The sequence below is a fragment of the Palaemon carinicauda genome, chromosome 31 (assembly GCF_036898095.1).
Source record: "Palaemon carinicauda isolate YSFRI2023 chromosome 31, ASM3689809v2, whole genome shotgun sequence".
NCBI lineage: Eukaryota > Metazoa > Arthropoda > Malacostraca > Decapoda > Palaemonidae > Palaemon > Palaemon carinicauda.
The window spans coordinates 47,068,353-47,095,156 of record NC_090755.1 but is presented as its reverse complement, the minus strand read 5'-3'; the positions used below and the strand labels follow the sequence as shown (position 1 = coordinate 47,095,156).

At 43.1% G+C, this 26,804-nt stretch overlaps 1 protein-coding gene across 1 annotated transcript in view; it reads right to left on the bottom strand.

Moving 5' to 3' along the window:
• Positions 1-26,804, bottom strand: part of Uch-L5 (ubiquitin carboxy-terminal hydrolase L5) — a 225,393-nt gene that overhangs the window by 50,382 nt on the left and 148,207 nt on the right. The window contains exon 4 of the mRNA XM_068355135.1: positions 12,705-12,892. Within this exon, the coding sequence (XP_068211236.1) occupies positions 12,705-12,892 (188 nt within the window). The remainder of the gene's footprint in view (positions 1-12,704; positions 12,893-26,804) is intronic.

Here is a 26,804-nt window from a genome sequence, read left to right as displayed (position 1 = left end):
GGCGGTTGACTGGAATATATCAGTAAGCATCTGCCAGATCTATTGAGACTGTGTACGCCCCTTTTGGTAACAGGGTTCTTATGTGCTGAAGGGTTAACATCCTGAACTTCCTGTTCTCGATGAACTTGTTGAGTGGCGACAAGTCCAGAATGACTCTGAGTTTGTCTGAGTCCTTGGGAACACAAAACAGCCTTCCCTGGAATTTGATGGACTTTGCCCTCCTTATTACCCGCTTGCTCAATAGTTCTAGGGTATATTCTTCCAGTGAAGGGGTGGAGTGCTGGAAGAATTGAGGAAATGATGGTGGAGACTTGCTCCAGCTCCATCCAAGTCCGTTCTTGATTATGCTGTGGGCCCAAGTATCGAAAGTCCAACGATCCTGAAAATGTTGGAGCCTCCCTCCTACCTGAAACATCTCATTGCTTCGATTGTTCGGAGAATTTACCTCCCTTACCTCGTAAGGGGTGTTTTGAGGAGCCCCGTCTAGAGGACGAAAGGTAGTGGTTTGCCTCTCGAACACAGGGTTAAATGCTGGTGACTGGGCAACCAGTTGTTGAGGCACCATCTGGAATGTGGTTTGCGGTTGAGCAACCACTTAGGGCACCGCGGTCATGGCGACTGCGGAATGTTGTTGCTGGGCAGGCCGAGAGGGTATCTGAGTCTCTTGGTCTTCCTCTTAGGTTGGGGACTCTCATCCGAGGAAGACTTGCGTTTAGATGACATGCCCCACTTCTGAAGATGATTTCTATTCTCTGTGGCAGCTTTGTCAACTACCTCCTTGACCACTTCATTAGGGAAGAGGTCTTTACCCCAGATATTATTATTATCATTATTATTATTATTTGCTAAGCTACAACCCTAGTTGGAAAAGCAGGATGCTATAAGCCCAGGGGGGCCTAACAGGGAAAATAGCTCAGTGAGGAAAGGAAAAAAGGAGAAATAAATTATTTTAAAAATAGCAACAACATTAGGGTAAATATTTTTTATATAACTATAAAAACTTTAACAAAACTAGAGAAAGAGAAATTAGATAGAATAGTGTGCCCGAGTGTACCCTCAAGCGAGAAAAATTTAACCAAAGACAGTGGAAGACCATGGGATAGAGGCTATGGCACTGCCCAAGACTAGAGAACGCTGGTTTGATTTTGGAGTGTCCTTCTCCTAGAAGAGTTGCTTACCATAGATAAAGTGTCCCTTCGACCCTTACCATGAAGAAAGTAGACACTGAACCATTACAGTGCAGTAGTTAACCCCTTGGGTGAAGAAAAATTGTTTGCTAATCTCAGTGTTGTCAGGTGTATGAGGAGAGAGGAGAATCTGTAAAGAATATGCCAGACTATTCGGTGTATTTGTAGGCAAAGAGAAAGTGAACCGTAACCAGAGATAAAGATCCAATGTAGTACTGTCTGGCCAGTCAAAGGACCCCATAACTCTCTCGTGGTAGTATCTCAACAGGTGGCTGGTGCCCTGGCCAACTTACTACCTATCAACTTCCTAGGTTCGTGTTTTACTGTTGCCGCAGAAAACATGAACTCTCTACATGCTCTTCTGGCTTTCATAAAGCCGTACAAGTCCTTGACTAAGGTAGTCATGTGCATCTTGGCCATGACCATGTTCATGTCTGGGGTCCTCTTTAGGCCTGCACACATTTCCATGCAGTTCTGTAGGGATAGGAATGCCGCTAGCCTCTCCTTCGTCTCTTGCTCCCTACGCAAAAGAAAGTCTGACAGTTTTGGGAGATTCTCGCTGAACTGTTGTTCCGCGATATCTCCATCCAACTTCCCTACCGAGAAGGTTAGGTGGACTTCTTTCCAATCCTTATCCTCCATGGGCAGGACTAACGACAGGGGTCTACACTCTTCCAGTGTAGGACAAGGTTTGCTTGCCTCCACTGCTGAGGCAACAGCTTTAAAAGCCTTCAATGTAAAGGGGAAGGCTATTGAAGCTGGAGCAAGAAAGGTAGGATGCTTCTTGCTCAAGGCGGACACTTTCGAGTTTGTGTAGCCCACCTTCTTCAGGCTACTTGTCAAGGGAGCCTGTGCCTTGTCGTGGTCGAATACCATGATCTCCTTGGGTTCCGTCTCCTCTTTTGACGCTGGCTCCTGCTTCAATCGGATGAAGCAGTCTGGGTAAGCATTACAGCTTGGCCAGAACTGGATGTTATCTAAGGGGACAGCTCCCATCTTCTCCGATATGATGAGTTTGCCATTAGTAATTGGCATAACGTCTGCATACCTCCAGGGATTGATTTCGGAGCAGGGTGGGAGGTCTTGGACTCTGTGTCGCTTGTTTAACCCTCGGGAGGCGGTGAGTCGATCTTAACGGAGCTCTCTCTTGAGTTTCGCTTCCCTAGCTTCGCCTTGCTTGCAAATGTTCTCCATTAGAGCCGTAAGATTGGCCAGTGCCTGTCTCATGTCGTCTGATGGAGGGGCAGAAGATGTTGAAGGCAACAGCTCCGGTGCCGGCACAAACGAAAGGGACTCCGACTCTACACATCCTCATCTTCATCCCGAGGTAGAGTAGACTCCTTCTTGGGATCATCCTTCAGTACAGTGAACCCTCGTTTATCGCGGTAGATAGGTTCCAGACCCGACCGCGATAGGTGAAAATCCGCAAAGTAGTGACACCATATTTACCTATTTATTTAACATGTATATTCAGACTTTTAAAATCTTCCCTTGTACGTAGTACTGTTAACAAACTACCCTTTATATACAGAACACTTAATGCATGTATTGGCGTGCTACTGTCTTAAGCACACATTTGAGTATGAGTTGTTTTCAGATGTATTTAAATGGATTAACTGAATACATCTTAATAGTTTTTAAGTTTTATTCTATAAAACAACAGAGTTAAACATCTCCATCACTGGAGGAAGCTGTGTTGGTCCAGATGACCAATTCTGGTGAAGTTTAGATATGAACTGAATAAATTATCGATATCACATATATCGTATGCTTGCTTTAATTTAGCCACGTGACGGAATCGGAAGACACCTGCATCCGGTGACGTCACAAACTTTCACACGAGGAGACAATGTGTTGACGTTAAAAAAGAATGTCAATTTGCCGAGGTTTGCATTATACGTCCTGTTTACAATTTTGAATAACTACAGCAAATCCCAGGGTTAGTTCTTCCAACCAACATGACATATTACGTCATTTGTTTTAAACATGTAATATTAACTATTCTAATCATTACACATGTACTACAGTACCCTAAACTAAAACAGGCACAAATATTAAAGGCGACTTTATATCATGCGTTTCCTAAACACGCCAAAAAGCACGATAAAAAATGGCAACCAATGTTTTGTTTACGTTTATCTCTGATCATAATGAAGAAACAAACGCATTTACACATCTGTGTATAGGTTAGTTTTTGCATCGATTATATTGATTATTCAGTACAATATGTTGATTTTGTTATTACCAATGTTTTACTAAATTTTTCTTAGGACTTCCAAATGAAATGTTTTTCTTTATGACGCCGCCTGAAACGACGGCATCATAAAGTACGCTCAGTAAACAAACGAAGGCATTTAACGTGCATGATGAAAGTGATAAATAATGATATTACAGTAAAAGCTTTTATAAAATATGTTATTACAAATATTATTTACCGTATCTATATAAAATCATACATACGTAGCAAAGCAGGAAAACAATTTACAAGAGAGAGAGAGAGAGAGAGAGAGAGAGAGAGAGAGAGAGAGAGAGAGAGAGAGAGAGAGATTGTTTTATATACGTAAATGTAAATTTAAAAAAAAAAAAAAAGCCCCATTTCATATAAAATAGATTACAAATATTTTACTTTATCATATTACAGTAGTCTGTATAATACTGTAAAGTTTAGTAAAGTATGTTGTTGTTATAGTCGTGGCGATGAAATTCTCACGAAACAAAAACACGCCATTTGATTACAACAGCTGATTCATTCTCTCTCTCTCTCTCTCTCTCTCTCTCTCTCTCTCCTGTTATACAATACTTACATTTAGATGAAGAAACTAAAACTAGTTTTCTTAGTGTCAATTAAATACGAAACGAAAAAATTATGACGAGTCTACATCCATTTCAATCTTTGCTAAAAATACGGCATCCGATTTCATCAGCAAACCACTATTTTTTGGGAAACTTCATCTTATTCTAGAAAATTGCTACTCTTTAATTAGTTAATTGCACATTAAGAAAGCGTGTACTTTTGTTTTTAAATTTCGGGTGTGTTTTAAAAATCGAGTATTGTTGACTTCTTTTTGTTTTACTTTTGGCTGTGATTAGATCAGCTGACTTCTAGCTGCCGCTCGAGAGTGTACGAATACACTAACAAAGTATCGTTTATACAATTTCTTAACTTATTCAAACCGTCTACAGTATACAGTTGATATTACATAAGCACCAATGTGTTATAACCTATCAAATTTTTTGTTTATTACATTTAAACCACCCCCCCTCTCTCTCTCTCTCTCTCTATCTCTCTCTCTCTCCCTCTCTCTCTCTCTCTCTCTCTCTCTCTCTCTCTCTCTCTCTCTCTCTCTCTCGCTCTCTCTCTCTACCTCTCTCTCTCTCTCTGTGGGCTACTTTTCACTACCTCCCATTCCTTACCTCTCTCTATCTCTCTAACAAATGATATCTTTGTTGCTCCTCAAAGTTTTTTATATTGAAAATCAATCATGATTCAATTTTCCTTACTTTCTCCAATCTCGCACCATCGGTCACATCGCGGTATTTTAGAAATTTCCGGAAAATCCGCGATATATGTATATACATGGGTTATGAAAAAAATCCGCGAAGTGGTGAATCCGCGATGGTCGAACCGCGAAGTAGCAAGGGCTCACTGTAGATCCTTTTCAGTGTCCGTGGACACTTCAGACATCCTTTCCTCCAGGTGGATGTCCATGCCTTGTAATGCCTCATTGATGTCCGTCTCGATGGCAATCTGGACGCAGGGGGTTCAGGTCGTGCTTGGGGTACGACAGCTCTGATACCCGCTTTTGAGAACAGCAAGTCGCGCACTCTTTCATTAGGAAGGTACGGTCCCGTAGAGTTCTTTTGGAACACTCGTACCCATCTGCGCAGCTTTGCTCGTGCTGCATCCCTCGACTCCGCTGACTTGGGGTCGTCGAAACGTTCGGTCACCAAGGTCCGGCATATGTTGCAGTCTTGGGGTCCCAGTACCACCGGGTTTTGGTAGTTTTGGTGCAGGGGGCGTGAGACCTGCATGCCTTGTGACCACAGAAGTCCTTACTCCTGTGGTTGCAAAATATGAGGTCGCACTTCATTTGGTCCTCCTGTAAAGAGAGGAAAATTAAATGAGTATGCGGTTGTTTATCTCACATGACAAGCAAATTATGCAAAATATTAATATTAATATTTTAACCATTATAGCTTAGGATAGTTAAGCTAGAAAGGAAATAGGAAAGACACATACTTGTGTTTCCTGTCCAGCCAATTGCTGTGACCTCCCCCAAAATTAAAGTCATTGAGTTTCCATACTCAGGCAAACTCAAGGAGAAGGGTTCTAACCTTTAGGGATAGATAAGTGTATACTAACACCGACCCTTCTTAAGCTCTTTAATATTGTGGGGTAAGTTGTTAACTGATTAACTATCAGTGTATTGAAGGAAATCTTTTCCTTCAATATAGGATTGGTCTCAACAATAGACTGTGCAAAGAAACACAAGGTATGTTGGAAAATAACTACTGTATAATATATTTTATAGCTTTCTGTCTGCAGTATATCTAACCTGCAAATATACTGACTACTGTATAATCATATACAGTACTGTAATTCAGCCGTCATGTTGCCGGCTAGGCTAGCACCTGGCGGCACGACATGCCGGCTGGTTAGTACCTAGCGGCACCGGTCCAGCCAGCGTGACACCGGCTGGGTTAGTACCTAACGACACTGGTCCAGTCGGCATGTTGCCGGCTGGGTTAGTACCTGGCGGCACTAGCCGACAGAGAGTGAGAAAGCATGGAGTGAAGGGCTGGTTTATTAAAATGTTTGTTAACAATAAATAAGGGTGTAAGTACTTAACCTTACTGCCTTCCTCCAGAATGAAGGTACAAATGGAAGGGGAGAATGCGTCATTCAAGCTTCCATCTAGCCACAAAATACATTGCCGGTCACTGCCGGCTTCGGGGATGTGGATGGCAATCCAAGGGAGGACTGAAGAACACTCGACAGTAAAGGGGTCTCCCACCGGCAGCCGTCATAGCCAGCACAACCTTTCCCGGAGCCTTTGCGTCCGTGAGGAAAAGACTGAGTGGCTATACAGCTGTTGATGTAGGAGCCCGGCTGGCACCACAATCTACCCAGCAAGCGGTGAGAATGTAAGACGCCGGCCACAGGATTGTGATGGCTAGGCTATCACTAAAGGACAGAGGGGCAAGGAAAAGGGTCCTGTATCAAGTGTGGAAGAAGGCGGCAGGATTGCCGCCACTTCCCCACATGGGAGAAACTGTTTCAGTATCAGCACCATCCTAGGCGGCAGAAGAATATTTACTCTTCAGCCTAGGGTCTGCCGAAACAGGACTAGTCTTCTAGACAGCAGGGGAGAAGGTGGCAGTATCAAACTACCACTTCAGGTGCAGCCTAGGGAGGCTTAGCCTACTATGCCGGCAGCTGTAAGCCGGCAGGGGAGTGACTACTCACCCTACTGCTCGGCTGCCGGCAGAAAGACTGAATACTCTGAGGTTCTGTCAAAAACCAAAGCCAGGATACTCGCCGGCAAGGGTGGAGACAGAAAACTAGCCTAGTCAAGCCGGAGTGATTTACTCTATGGCAAGACCAGAGAGGGTTGTCGCCTATGGCAGCACCCAGAGGGAAGGAGGGATTACCCTTAAATCTCCACAGGAGACGAGTATCGAGTTATATATATATAATTCTAGGAGACATACTATCTCCCGTTGAATTGATAAAACGATACACGAGGGTAATCGGGGATAATGTATGAAAGTATACTAAAGCGCGTAAGCTAGGTAGCCTAGCACAGGGCGAGATCTCGGTTACCTAAATTGCCGGAACTCTAACGTATACGATCGACATAAGGAAGAGGAAAATATATGCATAATTATATATATCTTTACTAGTATAATTATGCCTAAATAGCTTTCATAATTTATTAATGCTATTACAACTGGGATTGCCACTCTACTAACTAAATAAAGCATGCATAACGAACGACAGCGCCCATGGCGCCTCCGGTGACCGGCCAAGCTCCTAAACACAATAAATTACTCTAATTTCACTGTGAAGCAGGAGCTAAAAATTATACGCTGTAAAGAATAAATACTCAACTTTCCAGAGGCAGAAGAAGCTGGAAATTGCATGATTAATCCTCACAAAAGCGATCAACTGGGAACACCACCGTGCGAGTTCGCTACAAAAATAGGAATAAGCGCCATCCCATTAAGACCTATGTCAGGCGAAGGAGCTGGCCCATTACCTTGCTAGTGCTCAGTGAATGGGTGCTCAAGACTGAGCAACAATTCCTCACAAGAATCGGGTCTAAGCTCACACCCAAGTGGAATGGACCAGAGTACTCTCGTACGACCTGCGTCCCTCAGAAGCCTAGCGGATAGTGTTATGCACTCTTACAGCAGGAGTCAATAGCTCATGAAAGGCTATTAAGGCTGCGGGAGATGGGTTGTACCAGCAACTTGTTCGCAACGAAAATAATCTCCCCCCTTTGGTTTATCAGAAAATGAGATGAGCTCTGGGATACCTGGTCAGCCAATTACCCAGTAGGGTTGCCAATACTTACTGGATTATGACTGTTGTTCCCCTCCACAGGGATGGCAAGTTCCACTGAGAGGAACAAGCAACCGTGACTTTCAGCGAAAGGCTAATCCTCACCAGTCCCTCCTACGGGCTGAGAGATTGCCTAGCAAGTAAACATCTCAAGTTGATTGATGTAGAGAAGTGCAACCAGTTGCAAACAACTGCTATGTAATGGTGGGGAGGGGGAAATTCTGTCCTTCAACTGCCTCCAATACCATGGGAGATGTCGTTAAGTATGCTTACAGATTGGAAATACCAAAATAGCAAGTACTTCCCAGAGGAAGCTGCAATTACAGCAAATCTCCTTAGCAATCACTGTTGGGCAAGAGACTGGTGGCTAACAACCTATTGCACGCAACTTCTTCCAAAGGCTACATATTCAATCTATTGTTGGACAGGTAATATATGCCTAAGTTCATCCACAAACCAGTAACACAGACCAGAAAGGTCGGACGAACATAGAGGCGCCGTCAATGACTTGTTGCATCCAGAACTTGATTGGAGCACATTGATCAACATTAGCCATCGAGGCCTCCTTCTTAAGAAAGAGATACCTTATAAACGACGAAAACGTTAGTATTTCTTTGTTTCTGATCGGCAATACTGGCATAAGTTCCGAATGTTCCCTTCCCAGGAACAGATTTGCTTATGTGTTTCAGTGTCTAAGTATTTTGAATACTAAGACGGCCAATCCAAAAGTCAGGAAAGGACTGCCTGGAAAGAAAGAAGTCTACTTGAGGGTAAACCCACTACATCTAGTAGGAGGGTAATGTATAACCTGACTTCCCGTAAGGAATATAGCCATCGAAAGTAATGATTTATCATAACGGAGTTCAAATTGTATTATGTTATATACTATAGTCCTGGTTGGAAGAAAGATTGCTTGTTTGCATGCACAATGCTTGCATATGGTTGTGCATGCGTAACTTCTTTGCCTCCGGGTATGTGTTCGGAAATGAGCTTGAGCCTGCTTGCAGGAATAATGTACACTATGTGCAACGAATCGCAAAATTATTGCTCAAAGAATTTGATCGTTGACTAGCTGTAGTATTTTTAACTTGTTCGTGAGTGGGTGCACCCACAAAAATACATACAACTAGCGTAGCGATCATATCTACATCGGTAATAAATGTTTGCCATCCTGCATTGTGGGCGGGGCTTCCTTATCATTCGTAAACGTAAGCAGAAACTGAAAACGTTTGCCTGGCTGCCATGTAGGCATACTTGCTATAGTTCATAAAAATAAGCAGAAGCTGACACTACTCCCTTGATAGCAAAGGCTTGCAAAAATTAACCCTGCAAGTGCTCCTCCCATAGGGAAACAAGCCCAAAAAATAACCCAGAAGGATTATATTCCACAAAATTTGGCATCTAACGAGAACTCCTTGTGCCCAGGGGCACAATAATGGCATGCGGCAGATGCAGGGAATTAGTAGTAAACCTTATTTGCGGCAATAACACAAGTTTTGTTTTGACAAGAGCGCATGCACAACTGAAGGAGTTCATTTCAGCTTTTTATGGAGTTTTAGCAAACACCTGTAGTTGTGTAAACCTCCTATAGAAAGGGAAGTTCCCAAGAAGAAGAGTAGTCTTCCATGTAAGGGTTTGATAGCCTAGAACACAAAGTACACAAACACTAGGCAGGTTTGTTTAGGCTTGCCAACCAGCTAGGGAGAGCTGGTGAGTATTAGTGAACGCTGGCGAGTGTACGCAAATGCTATCTAATGCTAGCGAAGAAAGAACTGAATCTTACTTGCAAGGATAGATACGGGTAATGTGAGTAAGTGGGCACTACAATAGTAGCACTCACTTGTGGCAACAGTAAGCTAAAGCTCTGCGCACTACCGAACAGTAAGCTGAATTTCTGTATGCTACCAAAGTAGTGTGGGCTAGAGGAAACAGTAAACTGTAGCTCTGTGCACTACTGAAGAAGCGTGCGCTTGTGCAAACTCGCAATGGATACTAAGGTGAGTAACCTGAGTTGCTCACAGACCTTTGTCAGGCAGAAGAGCTTCCTCACCCACTTTGCTGGAGCTCAGTAGATGGGTGTGCAATATTGCGCATGACTTCTATGCAAAACTAAGGTCTCTGCAAAGTACTCATGCTCATCCTAATCCTCACAGGTGGTTGATGATTAGCCTGTCATCCCCTTGGAAGGGCACGCAAAAGGTTGTGCTGGCCTTTCTCCCTCGTAAGAGTTTCAATCCTCGTAAGAGATTGAAACACGAGGTGCCGGTCTCGAAAGGCTTAGCCTCACAAAGCTACACGAGCTCCGTTGGGCCCCAAGAGGCATGGTGTAAGAAAAAACCTGAAGAGTTATAGCCTACAAGAAGTTTCTCCCTCGAAAGAGGTAGAAGCCCATAAGCCAATGTCCAAAAGGACCTGGCCTTACAAAGTTCTAAGAGCTTTGTTGTGTCCAAAGGCATGATGTCGGCAATAACCACGAAGAGTTAAAGCCTACGAGACTCGTCGATGAGAGAGGCGGCAGCTGCAAGTGGTTGGTAGTCGTCACCATCTGCAGCAAAGACACCAAAGGGAAGTTCAACGAGACTTGTTTTGTACCCTCAAGGTATGTGGGTGATGAACAGAAACTTCAAGCAATCACCTAACTCCTTTGTCGCCAAGCTCCAAAGTGTTTGCTCCAAAAAGCAAGGGTGGGGAAAGGACAAATCCCCTGAGAGGGAAACCATCAAGGCAAAGGAAGTCCTGCAGGCAGGAAAGGCAACAAACTCCTGTTTCAGCTGTTGGCAATTCTCCCCGCAAGTGGAAAGATTTCTGAATAGTGGCTGGTGGGGGGATCTTTCCCTTGTACGGGACGATCGACTTGTCAACAAGGTTTGTTCAAGTTAATGGTCGGCATCGAGTGTTGCTTGTGAAACGTAGTCAAATCTTGTTTCTAGGTTCATGCCGAAGGGGTTGCCCAACAAGTTCCTCCCAGGAGTCCTTGTCAGCAACTGCTCCGGTCTGCCTGCCCGCCAAATCAGAGCGAATGCCGGGGCGAGCAGAAGCAGAGGACAAAATGGTTGAGCGGGCGCATGTCTTTATGTTGCCCTTCGGAGTCTCAGGGGGATAATTCAACCCCTAGAGAGGGTGTCTGCTCCCTTCGTGTGCCCAACCGTACGACATCTTGCTACCTTTCCATGCACAGGGAACCTGTGAGCCCCAAAGAAAGGTAACTCTAAAAGAAAAAAAAGACTTTTTCAAACTTTAGGCTAGTCACTTTTAATCTTAAATCATTTCAAGGGTTTAACGGGAGATAAAGACTAAGTCTTTACTCTACTGAGCTGAAATAGTGCTGGAGTGAGCGGGGTGGTGGGTTACCACGCTACCTCCCCTCCCGCTAACTTGCAGAGGGTAGTTACACCTCGCAAAACTTTACTGGCTAGTTTCAGCTATTGCCGAAATAATACTCCTATGTAAAGAGTGTCAGGTTTGCATCTAGTGTCAAATCAAATATATTTTTCACCAGCATTATTATTATTAAAACATTATCACTAGCTAAGCTACAACCCTAGTTGGAAAAGCAGGATGCTAGAAGACTAAGGGCTCCAACAGGGAAAAGTAGCCCAGTAAGGAAAAGAATATAACGACCTAAACTATATGAGAATGAACAATTAAAATAAAATATTTTAAGAACAGTAATAATAAAACTGATTTTTTCCTATATGAACTAATTCATAGAAGAGAGACCTATGTCAGGCTGTTCAACATCAAAACATTTGCTGCAAGTTTGAACTTAAGAAGCTCTACCAATTCAACCACCAAATTAGGATGATCAATCCACAACTTGGTCACAGTAAGGAATAAAACTTCCAGAATACTGTGTAGTATTGAGCCTAATGATAGAGAAGGCCTGACTATTAGAATTAACAGCATACCTAATATTATGAACAGGATGGTACTCTCCAAGAAGTTCTGAATGTAAAGGATGGTCAGAATTATAAAAAATCTTATGGAACATGAATAAAGAACCAAATGAATGATGATGCCAGAGATTAATATCTAGATCAGGAATAAGAAATTTAACAGACCGTAGGTTCCTGTCCAACAAATTAAGATGAGAATCAGCAGCTGATGACCAGACAAGAGAACAATAATCGAGAAAGGGTAGAATGAAAGTCATACCTAGGTTAAATTCTTATTTGACCCTTGACCTCTGATGTATAACTTGACTTCACTTTGCACACAGCATAATTAGCAAGATATGCATAACAAATATAAATTTTTTCATCACCTAATATAAAAGTTATCATTGAAGATTGAATTTCCATCTGACTTCACTTCACCCTGCACATATGTTTCTTTTCTCATGATTCATTAATCATTACCAAAGTTAAATTCCTATTTGACTTATAACCTCTAAGGATAATCTTGACTTTGTTTCTTGGATCCAACTAAAGAGGTCTTAAAAGCACACCTACTTCTATCAATGTATTTACTGATCACCTAGGTTCTATAAAACAGCCAATGCAGATAACCACAGTAAAAGTACTAGAGGCAGTATTAGCGGTAATGGATTCAGGTGTTACGTTGGAGATAAACAGACCACTGGCCACCTGGTGAGGCCATCCAGAATCCATGTGTTAATCTCTTCCCCATGGAACAAACCTATGTGGAGAGGATTGGGTTACTCTTAATCGTGCAAGAGCTAGAGTGGGAAGGACTAGAGATAATCTTCATAGGTGGGGTCTCGCCCCCTCTGTCGAGTGCCCATGTGGACATCCCAACCAAACAATGGACCGCATACTTCGTGGACGTGAACATTACCAATCCGTACAGATTTGGACCTCTACAAATGTAATCAGACCACTGCAATGGATACAATGTTGGCCCGATAAGATATGATGAGCATTAATGGAAATATTAGCAGAAAATTAGGTAAACCATACTAAGAAAACAAAAGAAACACTTTTAAGACTTACTTAGCAAAGGAATTGTGAACATTACGAATGGTATCGGAGTTTGAGAGGGCCAATCCTTTCATATGGGCATCAAAAGTCTGTGTGAATTCCTTGAATTCTGATAGTGTGGGACCCAGCTGTACATCTGCATGTTTGGTATTCAACAAAACTGAAAGAATAGCTTGAGTAGCACAAGCATTGTTGATCATCTGCAATAAAGCAAAACCGAATCAATATATAAAAATTTTGGTCAACATAAAAATATAATAAAAAAAACTTTGGTTATCATACTGCAAGCTAAACTATCTCAGTTCATTAAGCAATTCTAACAATTCTTATGGACCATAAATATCAACATAATTTCTTGTAAAAGTCTAAACTCTCTCTATGCAGTGCTTCACAAAATACTGTACAATTTCATTAGAAGTTGAAATAAACATAATGCAAAAAAAAAAAAATTATAGGATGCTTAACAGTTCTACCTGCACTCTCAATTTGAATTGTTTTCATATTTTTAACAAACGTCTTTACCACATTATGCTTGCCGAGTAAAGTAGAATACTAAAATTAATGATGACATTGCTGAAAGAGAATAGTAACAGTAATTGTAGCTAGGTAACATTCATGACTTGCCAAATATAACAAATTTGGAGGTAAATTGTATTTTTCCTAGCATACAAAACCTGGAGCTATTTATAGGGGTACAGTAACCCCTTGAGGTACGAGTTTAATCCGTTCCGGGACCGAGCTCGTATTTCAATTTCCTTGTATCTCAAATGAATTTTTCCCATATAAAATACTGAAAACAAATTAATCCGTTCCCACCCTCTGATAAAACCCTAAAAACAGTATATTACAGAGGAAAAACTTGTTTTTAACTGTTGTAATCAACGTCCTATGCTGACAAAATAACAAAGGCTATAAACTGGTTATGAAATGTAACATTATTATGGAGTTCTTACCTTCGAGGAAGACGGCAGCGGCTAATGGCGGTGTGTGTGTGGAGGAGGAGGAAGGAGAGAGAAAGGGGAGGAGAGAGACTTGACGGCAACACGTTCGGTACGCAACACTTTTGTAACACTACGTAACATAACCTTAACTTTAAATTCAACTTTAAATTTAACTTAAATGAAAATTATTTTTTCATAATAAAATAAATTTTTGAACGTGCTTACCCACTGGTTATATATAATAGCTTTATTCTTCTGACCGGCAGAAAATTCCAAACTCTCGGCAATCGCACAGATATGCCAGGTATACACTAGCGCCACCACGGAGCTAGGTCGAACTATCCCTCCTAGTATCAGATTTTCCATGCCCATAGGTTTCTAGTGGGGAGGAAGGGGGGGATTTTAAGTTATATAACCAGCGGGTAAGTATGTTCAAAAATTTATTTTATGAAAAAATAATTTTTAAACATTTAAACTTACCCGCTAGTTATATATAATAGCGATTGACACCCTTGGTGGCGGGTCAGAGACAGCGAGATTAATGGAATTTCACTTAAGAGTTTAAAAAAAACTTAGCTTAAGGATTCGTACCTATTCAGGAAGCTGACCTTAATGGTTCTCTGCATTAATAAGTCTGCTGTCCTTTGAGAACCAGCGATCCACCCAGGGGGCTGAAGAACTCTAGGATCTGTCAAACGGTGAATAACCTAATGCTGACAGGACCTCAACTAATACCCTTGTTCCGGGCACTCTCAAGGAACAAAATAACCACCTGACTAAATCAAAGATTGCGGAAGATTGTCTAACAATTTCCTCCAATCCTAAAAATATATACAAGTTCCAAGAGGGGAAAAGGGTACTAGGGATTAAGGGAGTGTAGTGGTAGATCCTTCACCTACTACTGCATTCGCTGCTACGAATGGACCCAAAGTGTAGCAGTCCTCATAGAGAGTCTGGACACATTTTAAATAATGTGATGCGAATACAGATTTACTTCTCCAAAACGTTGTATCCATTATAATTTGCAGAGAACGATTTTGTTTAAAAGCCACAGAAATTGCCACAGCTCTAACTTCATGAGTCTTAACTTTTAAGAGCTTAAGATCTGCCTCACCACAGTGTGTGTGAGCTTCTTTAATTAAAAGTCTTATGAAATATGATAAGGCATTTTTAGACATAGGTAAAGCAGGCTTTTTGACGGCACACCAAAGAGCCTCTGAACTGCCTCTTAAACCTTTAGTCCTGTCTATATAGAACCTTAGTGCTCTAACAGGACAAAGAACCTTCTCTATTTCGTCACCCACCAAATCAGAGAGGTTAGCAATTTCAAAAGATTTTGACCATGGGTTAGAAGAACGTTCATTTTTGGCTAGAAAATCAAGCTGCAGGGAGCATATAGCTTTCAAGTTTCTAAAGCCAATGTTTTTGCTAAAAGCATGAACCTCACTGACCCTTTTAGCTGTCGCTAAGCTTACTAAAAATAGAGTCTTTAAAGTCAGATCTTTATAAGAAGCAGAGTTCAAGGGTTCGAATCTGTCACTCATAAGAAATTTTAAAACCAAGTCCAAATTCCAGGCTGGTGAATCCTGTTGACGTTTCTCAGAGGTTTCAAAGGATCTAAGGAGATCCTGAAGGTCCTTGTTATTCAAGAGGTCTAAATGTCTATGCCTAAAGACCTCTGCCAACATACTCCTGTACCCCTTAATGGTTGAGGAGGAGAAATTGTGCTTTCTTCTAGGCTCTAAAAAGAAATCGGCAATTTGAGCTACAGAGGTACTGGATGAAGAAACTGAGTTTGTTTTACACCACGCTCTAAAAACTTCCCACTTGGATTGGTAAACCCTGATAGTTGAAGTTCTCCTTGCTCTAGCAATAGCCTTGGCCGCCTCCTTCGAAAATCCTCTAGATCTTGCGAGTTTTTCGATAGTCTGAAGGCAGTCAGACGTAGAGCTGAGAGGTTTAGATGGTTCCTTGCTAAGTGGGGTTGTCTGAGAAGATCTATTCTCAATGGCAAGCTTCTTGGAACATCCACCATCCATTCCAGTACCTCTGTGAACCAACCTCTTGACGTCCAGAAGGGGGCTATTTACGTCAATCTGGTTCCCTCGTGAGACACTAACTTTTGTAGTACTCTGTGCAGCACTTTGAATGGAGGAAAAGCGTACACATCTAGGTGTGACCAGTCCATCAGGAATGCGTCTATGTGTGACGCTTCGAGATCCGGAACTAGGGAGTAATAATTCTCTAGTCTTTTGTTTTTGGAGGTTGCGAATAGATCTATAAGGGGGCAATCCCAAATCCGCCAAAGTTTCTTGCATACATCTAGATGCAGTGTCCACTCTGTGAGGAAAACTTGATTCCTCCTGCTGAGGCTGTCTGCCTTCACTTTCTTTTCTCCTTGAATGAATCTTGTTAACAGGGATATCTTTCTTTGATGTGCCCAAACGAGAAGAGTTTTTGCTAACTCGTAAAGAGGCCTGGAATGCGGTTCCCCTTGCTTCCCTATGTATGCCAAAGCTGTGGTATTGTCCGCATTGATTTGGATAACTTTGTTCAGTACTAGGTTCTCGAACCCCTTGAGAGCCAACAGGACTGCTAACAGTTCCTTTTGGTTGATGTGGAGACTTAGCTGTTGATTTGTCCACAGACCTGAAATCTCTGACTTTCCTAGCGTTGCTCCCCACCCCGAGTCCGAGGAGTCGGAAAACAACACAAGGTCTGGGCTCTTTTGTTCCAAAGAGAGACCTTCCTGGAGCCTATTTTTGTTGTTCCACCAACAAAGGCACTCTTTCATCGGTTCCGTAAGAGGAATGCTCTCCTTGTCAAGACTGTCCTCTTTGCTCCAATGGCAATTGAGATGGAACTGATGGGGTCGTAAATTTAGCTTTCCCTGACATACAAATTGTTCTAGTGAAGAGAGGGTTCCCAGGAGACTCATCCACTCCCTCACTGAACAAAATTTCTTCTTTAGAAAGGCACAAAGCCTTAGGAGAGCTAACTGTATTCTTGTGGGTGATGGAAAAACCTGAAAAGTCAGACTGTGAATCTCCATCCCCAAATAAAGGATCTTCTGTGAAGGGATCAATTGAGACTTCTCTACGTTTACCAGAAGTCCTAGCTCCTCTGACAGACTCATTGTCACACGCAAATCCTCCAGACAGCAATTGAGTGATGGGGCTCTTAGTAGCCAATTATCCAAGTACAAGGAGGCTCTGATGCCTCTTGAGTGGAGTATGCTTGCCACATTCATCATGATCTTTGTGAAGACCAGAGGGCCGGTAGTGAGGCCGAAGCATAAGGTCCGAAATTGGAATACTTCCTTCCTGTAAACAAACCTTAGGTAACATTTGCAACTCGGGTGAATCGGAACATGAAAATAAGCATCCTAGAGGTCTAAAGAGACCATCCAGTCGCCTTTCCTTACTGCCGCAAGAACTGAACTTTGGGATTCCATCGTTGTCATGGGTAGATAGAAAAATATACAAAATGTTAAAACATGTGAATTTTCTACTCTTAAGAGACAGAGGAGGTCCCGCTAGTGTTTACTGGAAACTGTCACTGTCTCTGATGGAGATCAAGATATTTATTAGATGTGCCTAGTTCAGCAGACCTTGGGCATAACGATCGTCTGTTCGTAGCAATCCGAGGACCCAGAGGACAAGGAGAGCAGTGTTGTCGCCAAAGAATATACATTAACGGAAGGTAAACACGTCTCGCTTCAATTACAGCGCCATATGGATCATGATTACACCAGCACAGCCTTCGTGAAGATGCTATCAAAGAGGCGTGCTTCTAAGGAAAACCAATAAGGATGAAGGAGAAAATTTCCTTATATGGAATTGTCCATAGTTAACCCCTCCCATACAGGGATATATAAACTTCAACGAGAAGGAGAGAAGGGGAGTGCGACAGATAGAGCGAGAGTACAAAAAGTAGAACGAGAGAGAGAGAGAGAGAGGACGAGAGAGAGAACGAGGGAGAACAAGCACAGGGAAGGAAAAAAGACGTAAGGACCAGAATGCAGACGTGACCAGCCTTGTCCGAGATGTCAAAACGAGTTGACCCCTGCCTTTATTACCAACCGTGAAACGCCCAGACCTGAAATATCTACGTTCCTGTCAACCGTCGAGAGCTGCTGTGAAGAGTATTATTTTTTTTTTTTTTTTATTATTTGTCTACTATCTTGACTGTTCCCCTAGTTGCTGGAGTGTAGTTTCATCAGATGATTTTCTTTGTTTAGTTCAGTGCTTCCTAAGTACTCAATCAAGAAACATTGATCTTTGACTAGTTGTAAATAAAATTATGTTTTCTTTTGCGAGTTTTCTTTCTATATTTCCTTTTGTTTCAATGTGTGTAGTGGTCGAGAAATCCTAATTTCATTAATCAATTCAAAAGAATCTGGTTCAATCCCCACGAGGATCGTAACAATCGTAAACTTTGTCTTCTGGAAGTAGTTGTTGAGGGCACTTACGTCCAGGACTGGCCTCCATCCTCCCGAGTTCTTGGGAACCAGGAACAGCCTGTTGTAGAAGCCTGGTGATTTTACGTCCCGTACCCTCTCTATCGCCTTCTCTAGCAAGAGAGACATTTGAAGCTGCATGGCCTGCCTCTTTGATTCTTCCTTGTATTTGGGAGAAAGATCCACCAAGTTTGAAATTAATGGGGGTTTTGAGATGAAAGGGATTTTGTAGCCCTTTTTTAAAACTTGGACGGACCATGGGTCCGCTCCCTTCTTCTTCCAGGTCTGCCAAAATTTGCTTAACCTAACCCCCCCCCCCCTGCTGTCTGAAGGTGCAGGCAGTCAGACTCTGCTTCTGCCTGACCTAGAACCTCTCTTTGCTCTGGTCCTTCTACTATCGGATCTGAAGCTGTCTCTACCGGCTGTCCTTCCACGAAAAAACTTTGTTCACGAGAAGGTAGAATCCTCCTTAAACACACGGGTGGAGAAGGACGTTGGAAGAACCTTCCTTGCCGATTTTGAGACCAGGTCGTGAGTAGCCTTTTGAGTAAGGGCAGCAGCCACCCCCTTTACTAGTTCCTGAGGGAAAAGGGAAGGAGAAAGAGGAGCATAGAGCAACTCTGACCTCTGGAATGGAGTGACTCCCAGAGAGAAAAGAGCACATGGTTTCTCTCTTCTTAACAACTCCGGCTGTGAATAGGGCTGCCAATTCATTTGAACCATCTCTTACAGCTTTCTCCATACAGGACATTATATGAATAAGATTAGGAGTCTCAGGGTCCTTTAAAGCAGACTTTCTTTCCCAAGGTACCCAGAGACCAGTCAAGAGTTAAAAACTTCAAAACCTCTATATATGCCCTTGAGAAGATGGTCAAACTCAGATATGGACCATAAGATCTTCGTTCTTCACATAGCTAAGCGGTGAGAAGAGTCTACCAAACTCGAGAAGTCGCCCTGAGCAGAGGCAGGAACTCCCAAGCCTAGGACACCACCTGTTTCATACCAAATGCTAGACTTGGAAGCTAACTTGCCTGGAGGAAAAGAGAAGTTCGTCTTCCCTGAAACTCTCTTGGATTGCATCCAATTCTCCATTAATTTTAATGTTCTCTTAGAAGAGTGTGAGAGAACCATCTTAGTGAACCTTGACGTTTTCGATGATAATCCCACTGTAAACTCTGGAGGAGGAGAGCGAGGAGCTACAGGAGTAAAGCTGTCAGGAAATAATTCTGAGAAAATCAATATAATCTTCCCGAGATAAACAGAATGTTGTGGTGTTTTGTTAACTTCCTCCTCTGAGGCAATGTCCAAAGGCTCATCCAGGGAGGAATGATCATCATGATCCTCTTCAGAAATAATAGCAGCAGGTGTAATCGCTTCTAGTTCTGAAAGGAGCCGCTCACGAGCGCAGGCGTCAGGCGCGCGTTGCGCGCGATCAAGTCGTTCAGTTTGTTTACTTATTTGGCGCTCACTAATGTTGTGCTTAGCGTCACGTTCGTGCGCATGCTGTACTGAAATCAACTGACGTTTGGCGTCATGGTCTGCTTGACATGCGACGTCACATTCTTTTTGTTTTAAGTCGCGCTTTGCTAGGCGCACCATGTCACGTTCATGCGCCTGGCGCGTAACTTCGCGCTCAGCTGACTGGCGCTTGTCGTCGCGCCTGGAATGATGACTCTCGGCGTCATGCTCACTCATTTGACGTTTGCTGTTAAGGGAAATAGGTACTCTATGAGTACTAGCAGACTTAGTTGAAGCAGTTCTATCACCCTGATCAACATCGCGTGCAAAGGTAGGCCGTCTGTGCGACATCGCGTCACGATCAGAATCATGACGAACAAACACTTTGTTGAACGCGGGCTGATAAGAATGCATAAAAGTTGATAGTTGCTGCTTCATGTCAAGCAGCATAGACCACTTAGGATCAGATTTCGGCGAAACAGGAGTCGCAACTTCCATAGCGAATTCTCCCTCTTCGTCACTCTCATAACGCTCCACATAAGCGGGAGATGGAATCCAGTCTGATGGAAGCGGTGGTGCATGCAAAGCAACACCAGGCTCAGGAATAATCTCTGACTCAGTCTGAATTATCCTGTAAATTTCCGACCTTTTGTTAGTCCGTTTAGGAGGAGAGCATTGAGTAGGCAATTGAAAGCGCTCTGGCGAATCCCAATGGCTAGAGCCAGGCGCTTGCGGTGATGGATCGCGTCGCTGCGCGCCTTCATCCGCCTTTCTTTTAAGGGGTCTGGAAGCTTGACGCCAGACTTTGCCATGCGTAGTTTTATCCGAGGATGAGGATAAAAAACTAACCTTACCTTTCCCATGGTGAGGGTGAGCGATCTGTGACATAGAGACAACAGGAACGCTCGAAGATATGTCTGCGCGACTGATGACGCCTCTCGTTTCCTTTCGCCGTTCGACTTTACTTCTCACATGGGTTCGGGAGCTTGCAAGAGGTCTACGGCTAGGTGAACGACAAGAACCCGCAGACGCACCCTCCACATTACTGAACACATTAATAACAATATTAATATTACCACTTTTTAGCAGATTAACTTCGGACAAAATATGATCTCTGTCCGCTGCTAGCGATTCCACCCTTGAACCAAGAGCCTGGATCGCTGTCATCATATCTTTCATTGTTGGCTCAGATTGAACAGGATTAGGTTCAAGATCTACCAATACAGGGGAAGAATTAGGTTCAATGACATTTGAAAATGATAAATCCCTTGATCGAGAGGAGCTACGTCTGATTCTATACCTTTCTAATTTACGAGAGTAACATCATAAGCCAACCACCGACTCTCGGATAATTCAAAACAGTCTTGACATCTATCCTCAAAATTACAAATTTTACCCCTACATTTAATGCAAATTGTATGGGGATCAACAGAAGCTTTTGGAAGCCGAGTTTTACACCCTTTCACGCACTTCCTATTTATATGAAGGGGAGGGGTCAGCCATTTTGAAATGAAAATAGAGAGAACAAAATCAAGCAAGGGTAAAAAAATAATCCAAATAATCCAATTCAATAGATATTCAAGAGAATCCGTAAGCGAGTCCAATAATTGCGAAAGTCAAAACCAATAAACAACTGTACATCACCAAGAACACTGTTAATTCCTGATAAACGGCGACTGAATTTCCAAAGTTCTTGCCAATATGGCGGCAGAAGAAAATCTGATACTAGGAGGGATAGTTCGACCTAGCTCCGTGGTGGCGCTAGTGTATACTTGGAATACCTGTGCGATTGCCGCGAGCTTTGAATTTTCTGCCGGTCAGAAGAATAAAGCTATTATATATAACCAGCGGGTAAGTTTAAATGTTTAAAATTAGCTTACTGTACACACACTTAAAAATAAAATGTTAATCTTACGTTACACTAAACTTAATTCTACATTTTGTTTTCATTTTCATTTTTTTACTCTTCTTCTTCCAGCTTGGCTCTTTTTGCCTCTCTCTCACCTGCACTTTTTGACGGCCTTTTTAAACGGTACCTATCTAAGGATGTTTGTTTTTGTCTCCCCTTCAATATGTTGCGAAAATGACGTACGCAAGTGTCGTCACGCAAGGCTAACGCACGACCACTCGCCAACTTGTCCGGGTGCCTCTTTTCCACAAAATTAGAAAACTACTGCCACTTCGCTAACATGTCTTTGATTTCTGCCGTAGAAAGGCGGCTCTCGTCTTCTACCTCCTCCTCGCTACTGAGCTCCTGCAACACCTTGGAATGTGTCATCTCCTACAGCTCGACCTATTCCTATGGCGTGAGCTCTTCCTGATGCTCCTCGACAAGGTCGTTCACGTCTTCCTCGTCTACCTCCAAGCCAATGGACTTTCCAAGAGGCACGATTTCATCCATCACAACAGGTTCGGGGTCATCAGGGTCTGTTGTATCGAACCCTTCAAAGTCCCTCTCAGCGACAGCAGCTGGCCACAATTTCTTCCACGCTGAATTACGAGTTCGTCTTGTGACACTGCCATGCATTGTCTATAATTTTCAAACAATGGACGATGTTGAAATGTTCTTTCCAAAATTCCCGAAGGGTGAGATTGGTGTTGTCTGTGATATCGAAGCATTTCTTGAACAAATGCTACGTGTACAGTTTTTTAAAGTTGGAAATAACTTGTTGGTCCATGAACTGGAGGAGTGGCATGGTGTTGGGCAGGAGATAAAGGACCTTGATCAACCAGAATTCATCAAGAATGTCCTCTTCGAGACCAGGGGCATTGTCGAGGACCAAGAGACATTTCAATAGCAGATTTTTCTCAGCCAAATATTTTTTGACTGCCGGACCAAAGCACAGATTAACCCATACTGTGAAGAAATGTCGGGTATCCCAAGCCTTAGCACTAGCGCGCCACATCACTTGCAGTTTCTCTTTCAAGATCCTTTGGTTCTTGAAAGCACATGGGTTTTCCAAGTGGTACACCAGCAGTAGCTTGACCTTACAGTCACCACTGGCAAGTCCCTCTCAGCGACGGAAGCTGGCCACAATTTCTTCCACACTGAATTACGAGTACGTCTTGTGACACTCTGCCATGCATTGTCTATAATTTTCAAACAATGGACGATGTTGATATGTTCTTTCCAAAATTCCCGATGGGTGAGATTGGGGTTGTCTGTGATATCGAAGCATTTCTTGAACAAATGCTATGTGTACAGTTTTTAAAAGTTGGAAATAACTTGTTGGTCCATGAACTGGAGGAGTGGCATGGTGTTGGGCGGGAGATAAAGGAACTTGATGGACTGGAATTCATCAAAAATGTCCTCTTTGATACCAGGAGGGTGACCAAGGGCATTGTCGAGGACCAAGAGACATTTCAATAGCAGGTTTTTCTCACCCAAATATTTTTTGACTGCCGGACCAAAGCACAGATTAACCCATTCTGTGAAGAAATGTCGGGTAACCCAAGCCTTAGCACTAGCGCGCCACATCACTTGCAGGTTCTCTTTCAAGATCCTTTGGCTCTTGAAAGCATGTGGGTTTTCCGAGTGGTACACCAGCAGTGGCTTGACCTTACAGTCACCGCTTGCATTGGCACACAAGGCTAGAGTTAACCGGTCCTTCATGGGTTTATAGCCCGGTAATCTCTTCTCTGCCGTGATGAAAGTCCTCCTGGGCATCTTCCAGAAAAGGCCAGATTCATCGCAGTTAAAGACTTGTTGAGGGATGAAGCCATGTTGGGCAATAACCGAGGCAAAGGTTGTGACGGAGTCAGCCGCGGCTTCCGCGTCGGAACTGGCTGCTTCCCCATGCCTCACAACCGAGTGTATCCCAGTCCTTTACTTAAAATTACCCAGCCGGCCACAACTGGCTTTGAAGGTTTCTACTGGCGTCGAAGTCTCCCCTTTCTTGGCTGCTTGCTTCCCCTTCAAGTTTCGTAGATTCGACTGGCCTTCTCGCGCATGATAGTTTCGGTCATGCTATCTCCCGCCAACGGTTTCTCCTTTATCCAAATCAGAAGAAGCCTCTCCATCTCATCGTGAATATCACTACAGAGCTTGGAAAGGATGGTTACTCCTTTGGAAGGCTTGGTGTTCTTTATAGCCTCCTTCTGCTTGAGGATGGTACATATAGTCAACTTACTCCACTCGTAATGGCGCGCCAGCTGTCACTCTTACGCTACTTTCATGTTTTGCGATTATTTCATGCTTCATCTCTATTGTCATCATACGCTTTTTCTTCTCACTACCCTTGTTTGCACTCGCTTCCTTTGCACCCATTGTTTATTCACTTAATTCTGCAATGATTCACGCAAAAAAACGTAAAAAAGCAAACAATACGGCCGATGCTCGGAGATAACTTTACGTGACGGAGATCCGACGGGAAAGACCGAGTGATGCTCTCCTCATGATCAGCCTCTCACACCACCTGGCAGCCTCATAGGGAACTACTGTACCTCGTATCTCAAATTTTTCCTCGTATCTCTTGAATAGATATTTGCTCAGAACTCTTCTCGTATCACAATTTTCTCATATGTTGGGTCGCTCGTATCTCAAGGTATTACTGTATTACCTTCGGCGTAGCTGAAAGACGAGCCAAGATAATATTAGTGAGGGATAACTACCCCATCTGCTAGTTAGCAGGTGGGGGTGGGGTAGTCCGGCTACCCAGCTCACTCGCACCTCACGGATGAGCAACCATTTTGCTTTCTGGCAGAACCTCTTGGGGGACAGGGTGGAGAGCCAATTTGTATAAATAGCTCCAGGTTTGTATGCTAGCAAAAATACAAATTACTTCCAAATTCGTTATTTGTTCAGGCGTAAATACAAACCCTCCACTATTTATAGGGGTGACTTACTCTTAGGAGGGAGGAAGTCCTCACCAACCGACCTTGGCTATGACCCCGGGTTTTCTCTTCCTCAACCTGTGATCGATAGTAGTAGGAACCTTACCCTTACTAAAATCAAGTGATAATACAGTATAGGGTAATGCACTAATAGTGGCCTGCAGAAGCTTGGGTGTGAAAGCAAATAGCAATGTGACTTGTCTTTAACGTAGGACCTAAGGTACAAAACCTAGAGTTCGTAAGACATACCCAATACCCTGCCTCCAAGAGGTATCAGGGACATACAGTATTATTACAATATTTAGGAAGCACAAGGGAAATGAGTCTTACCTACAGAGAGGTGAGGTCAGCTGTGCTGAGGCTTTGCGGAGCTGTTTTCAATGCCCCTGACGTCATGAGCTCTTGGTTGTTTGGACAGAGGAGGGTCTGGATTGAGAGCTCTCTCAATCACCTTCCTGATCCATGAAGAAATGGTATTTCTCGTGACCCTTCTCTTGACCTTCCCTGTGCTAACGATAAGCTCTTGAACACGGGGGCAACCTGTTACCATTTTTTTTAAGTAACACCTCAGACTCCTTACTGGACAGAGTAAGAGTTAGTCTGGATCTTTGGTTACAGAACGAAGACTCTCTATCCGGAATGAGTCAAACCTAGAGTAAAGACTCTTGGATTTTTAGCCTTAGCAATGAACTCGGGGACGTAGCTGAGGGTTACTTCTCCCAATCTCCTGGAGTGAGAGACGTCAGGAGATAGACCATGCAGTTCGCCGACTCTCTTGGCCGAGGCCAAAGACAGTAGAAAACCATCTTCAACGTGAGGTGGCGATCTGAAGCCTGGCGTAATAGTTCATAAAGGGGACCTTCAGAGATTGAAAGACCTGAACCACGTTCCAAGGAGGAAGTCAAGTAAGCTCATAACTACGTATGAGTAAAGAAAGTTCCGAGGAGGAAATATCTACTCCTTCCAGTTTAAAGGCGAGACTCAAGGCTGAGCTGTAGCCTTTGACTGCCGAAACCGAGAAGCATTTCTTCCCGTAGGTGTACAAGGAACTCTGCTATAGTTGGAACAGAAGCATAGGGGGGAGAGATACCCTTTCCATGACATCAACCACAGAAAACTTGACCACTTTGCCTGGTAGACTGCCTCTGTGGATCATCTGAGGTGTCCAGTCATTCTTTTCGCAAATTGTTGCGAAAAGCCTCTGTGTGCGGAGATGCTGGACAGTCTCCAGGCTTGAAGCCGAAGCGAAGCTACAGTTCTGTGGTAAATGTTGGCATGGGGCTGTTTGAGTAGGTTTTGCCGTGGAGAGAGTTCCCTCGGGATCTCAGTGAGGAGTTGCAGGAGGTTGGGAACCACTCTGCATGATGCTATAACAGAGCTATCAGTCATTCTTAGTTTGATTGATTGATTGATTGACTTAAAGTTTTCAGGCATCCTGCCATCTAAGGTCATTGATGGCGATATCATTTAGTTTATGTATAAAAAAAAAATAAAAGAATATTCAATCAAAATCATAAAAGTTAAATAGTTTTCAAAAGACCTGCTTCTGAAATAAATGTAAAAATGCCACTTGCATGGTAGGACACATCATGTCCAATAATCCTGGCAAGGATGAACCTGCCACCCTCACCTCGAGCCTCAAACAAATATCTATTCCTTAAGTTGTTATAATTAGGGCATTCGGTCAACAAATGCCTCACTGTTAGAGGTACGAAATAGTCGTCACAATACGGATGGTGTTGGCTCTTCAGCAGAAACTCGTGTGTCAACCGAGTGTGACCAATACGGAGACGTCAAAGAGATGTCTCCCATTTTCGGGGCATCAAATAATACCTCCAAGGAGATATGACATTTGTTACCTCTCATTTAATTGCCATCTAGGCTATCCCAGTGCTGTTGCCATTTATTGCAAACTAATTTCTTGATGTTAGGTAGGAAATCATTACAGGGAATGGGATACCTTCTTGGCAGCAACTTGGATGCAGCATTCTTAGCCAGTGAATCTGCCTTCTCATTCCCAGACACACCTACATGTGCTGGAACCCAACAAAATTGAACTGTTATACCTCTCCATCCAATAATAAAAAGCCATTCTAAAATCTTTAAAACTAGAGGGTTACTAGAATTAAAAACTTCTATAGCTTGACGGACACTCCTTGCATCACTAAAAATTGTAAAATTACCCTCCTTTTCCAACGCTATTTTCTCAATAGCGATTAATATGCCATACAGTTCGGCAGTAAATATGGAAGCGGTCAGAGAAAGTGCACCTCTACAATTAAAACCATTACTATGTACTCCAAATCCAACGCCAGCATCAGATTTGGAGCCCTCAGTATATATAAAAGTTGATCCTCTATGTTCTTTAACATGTTCCATAAAAAAACCTAGCTTCTAGGTCTGTCATATTCTTCTTAACTC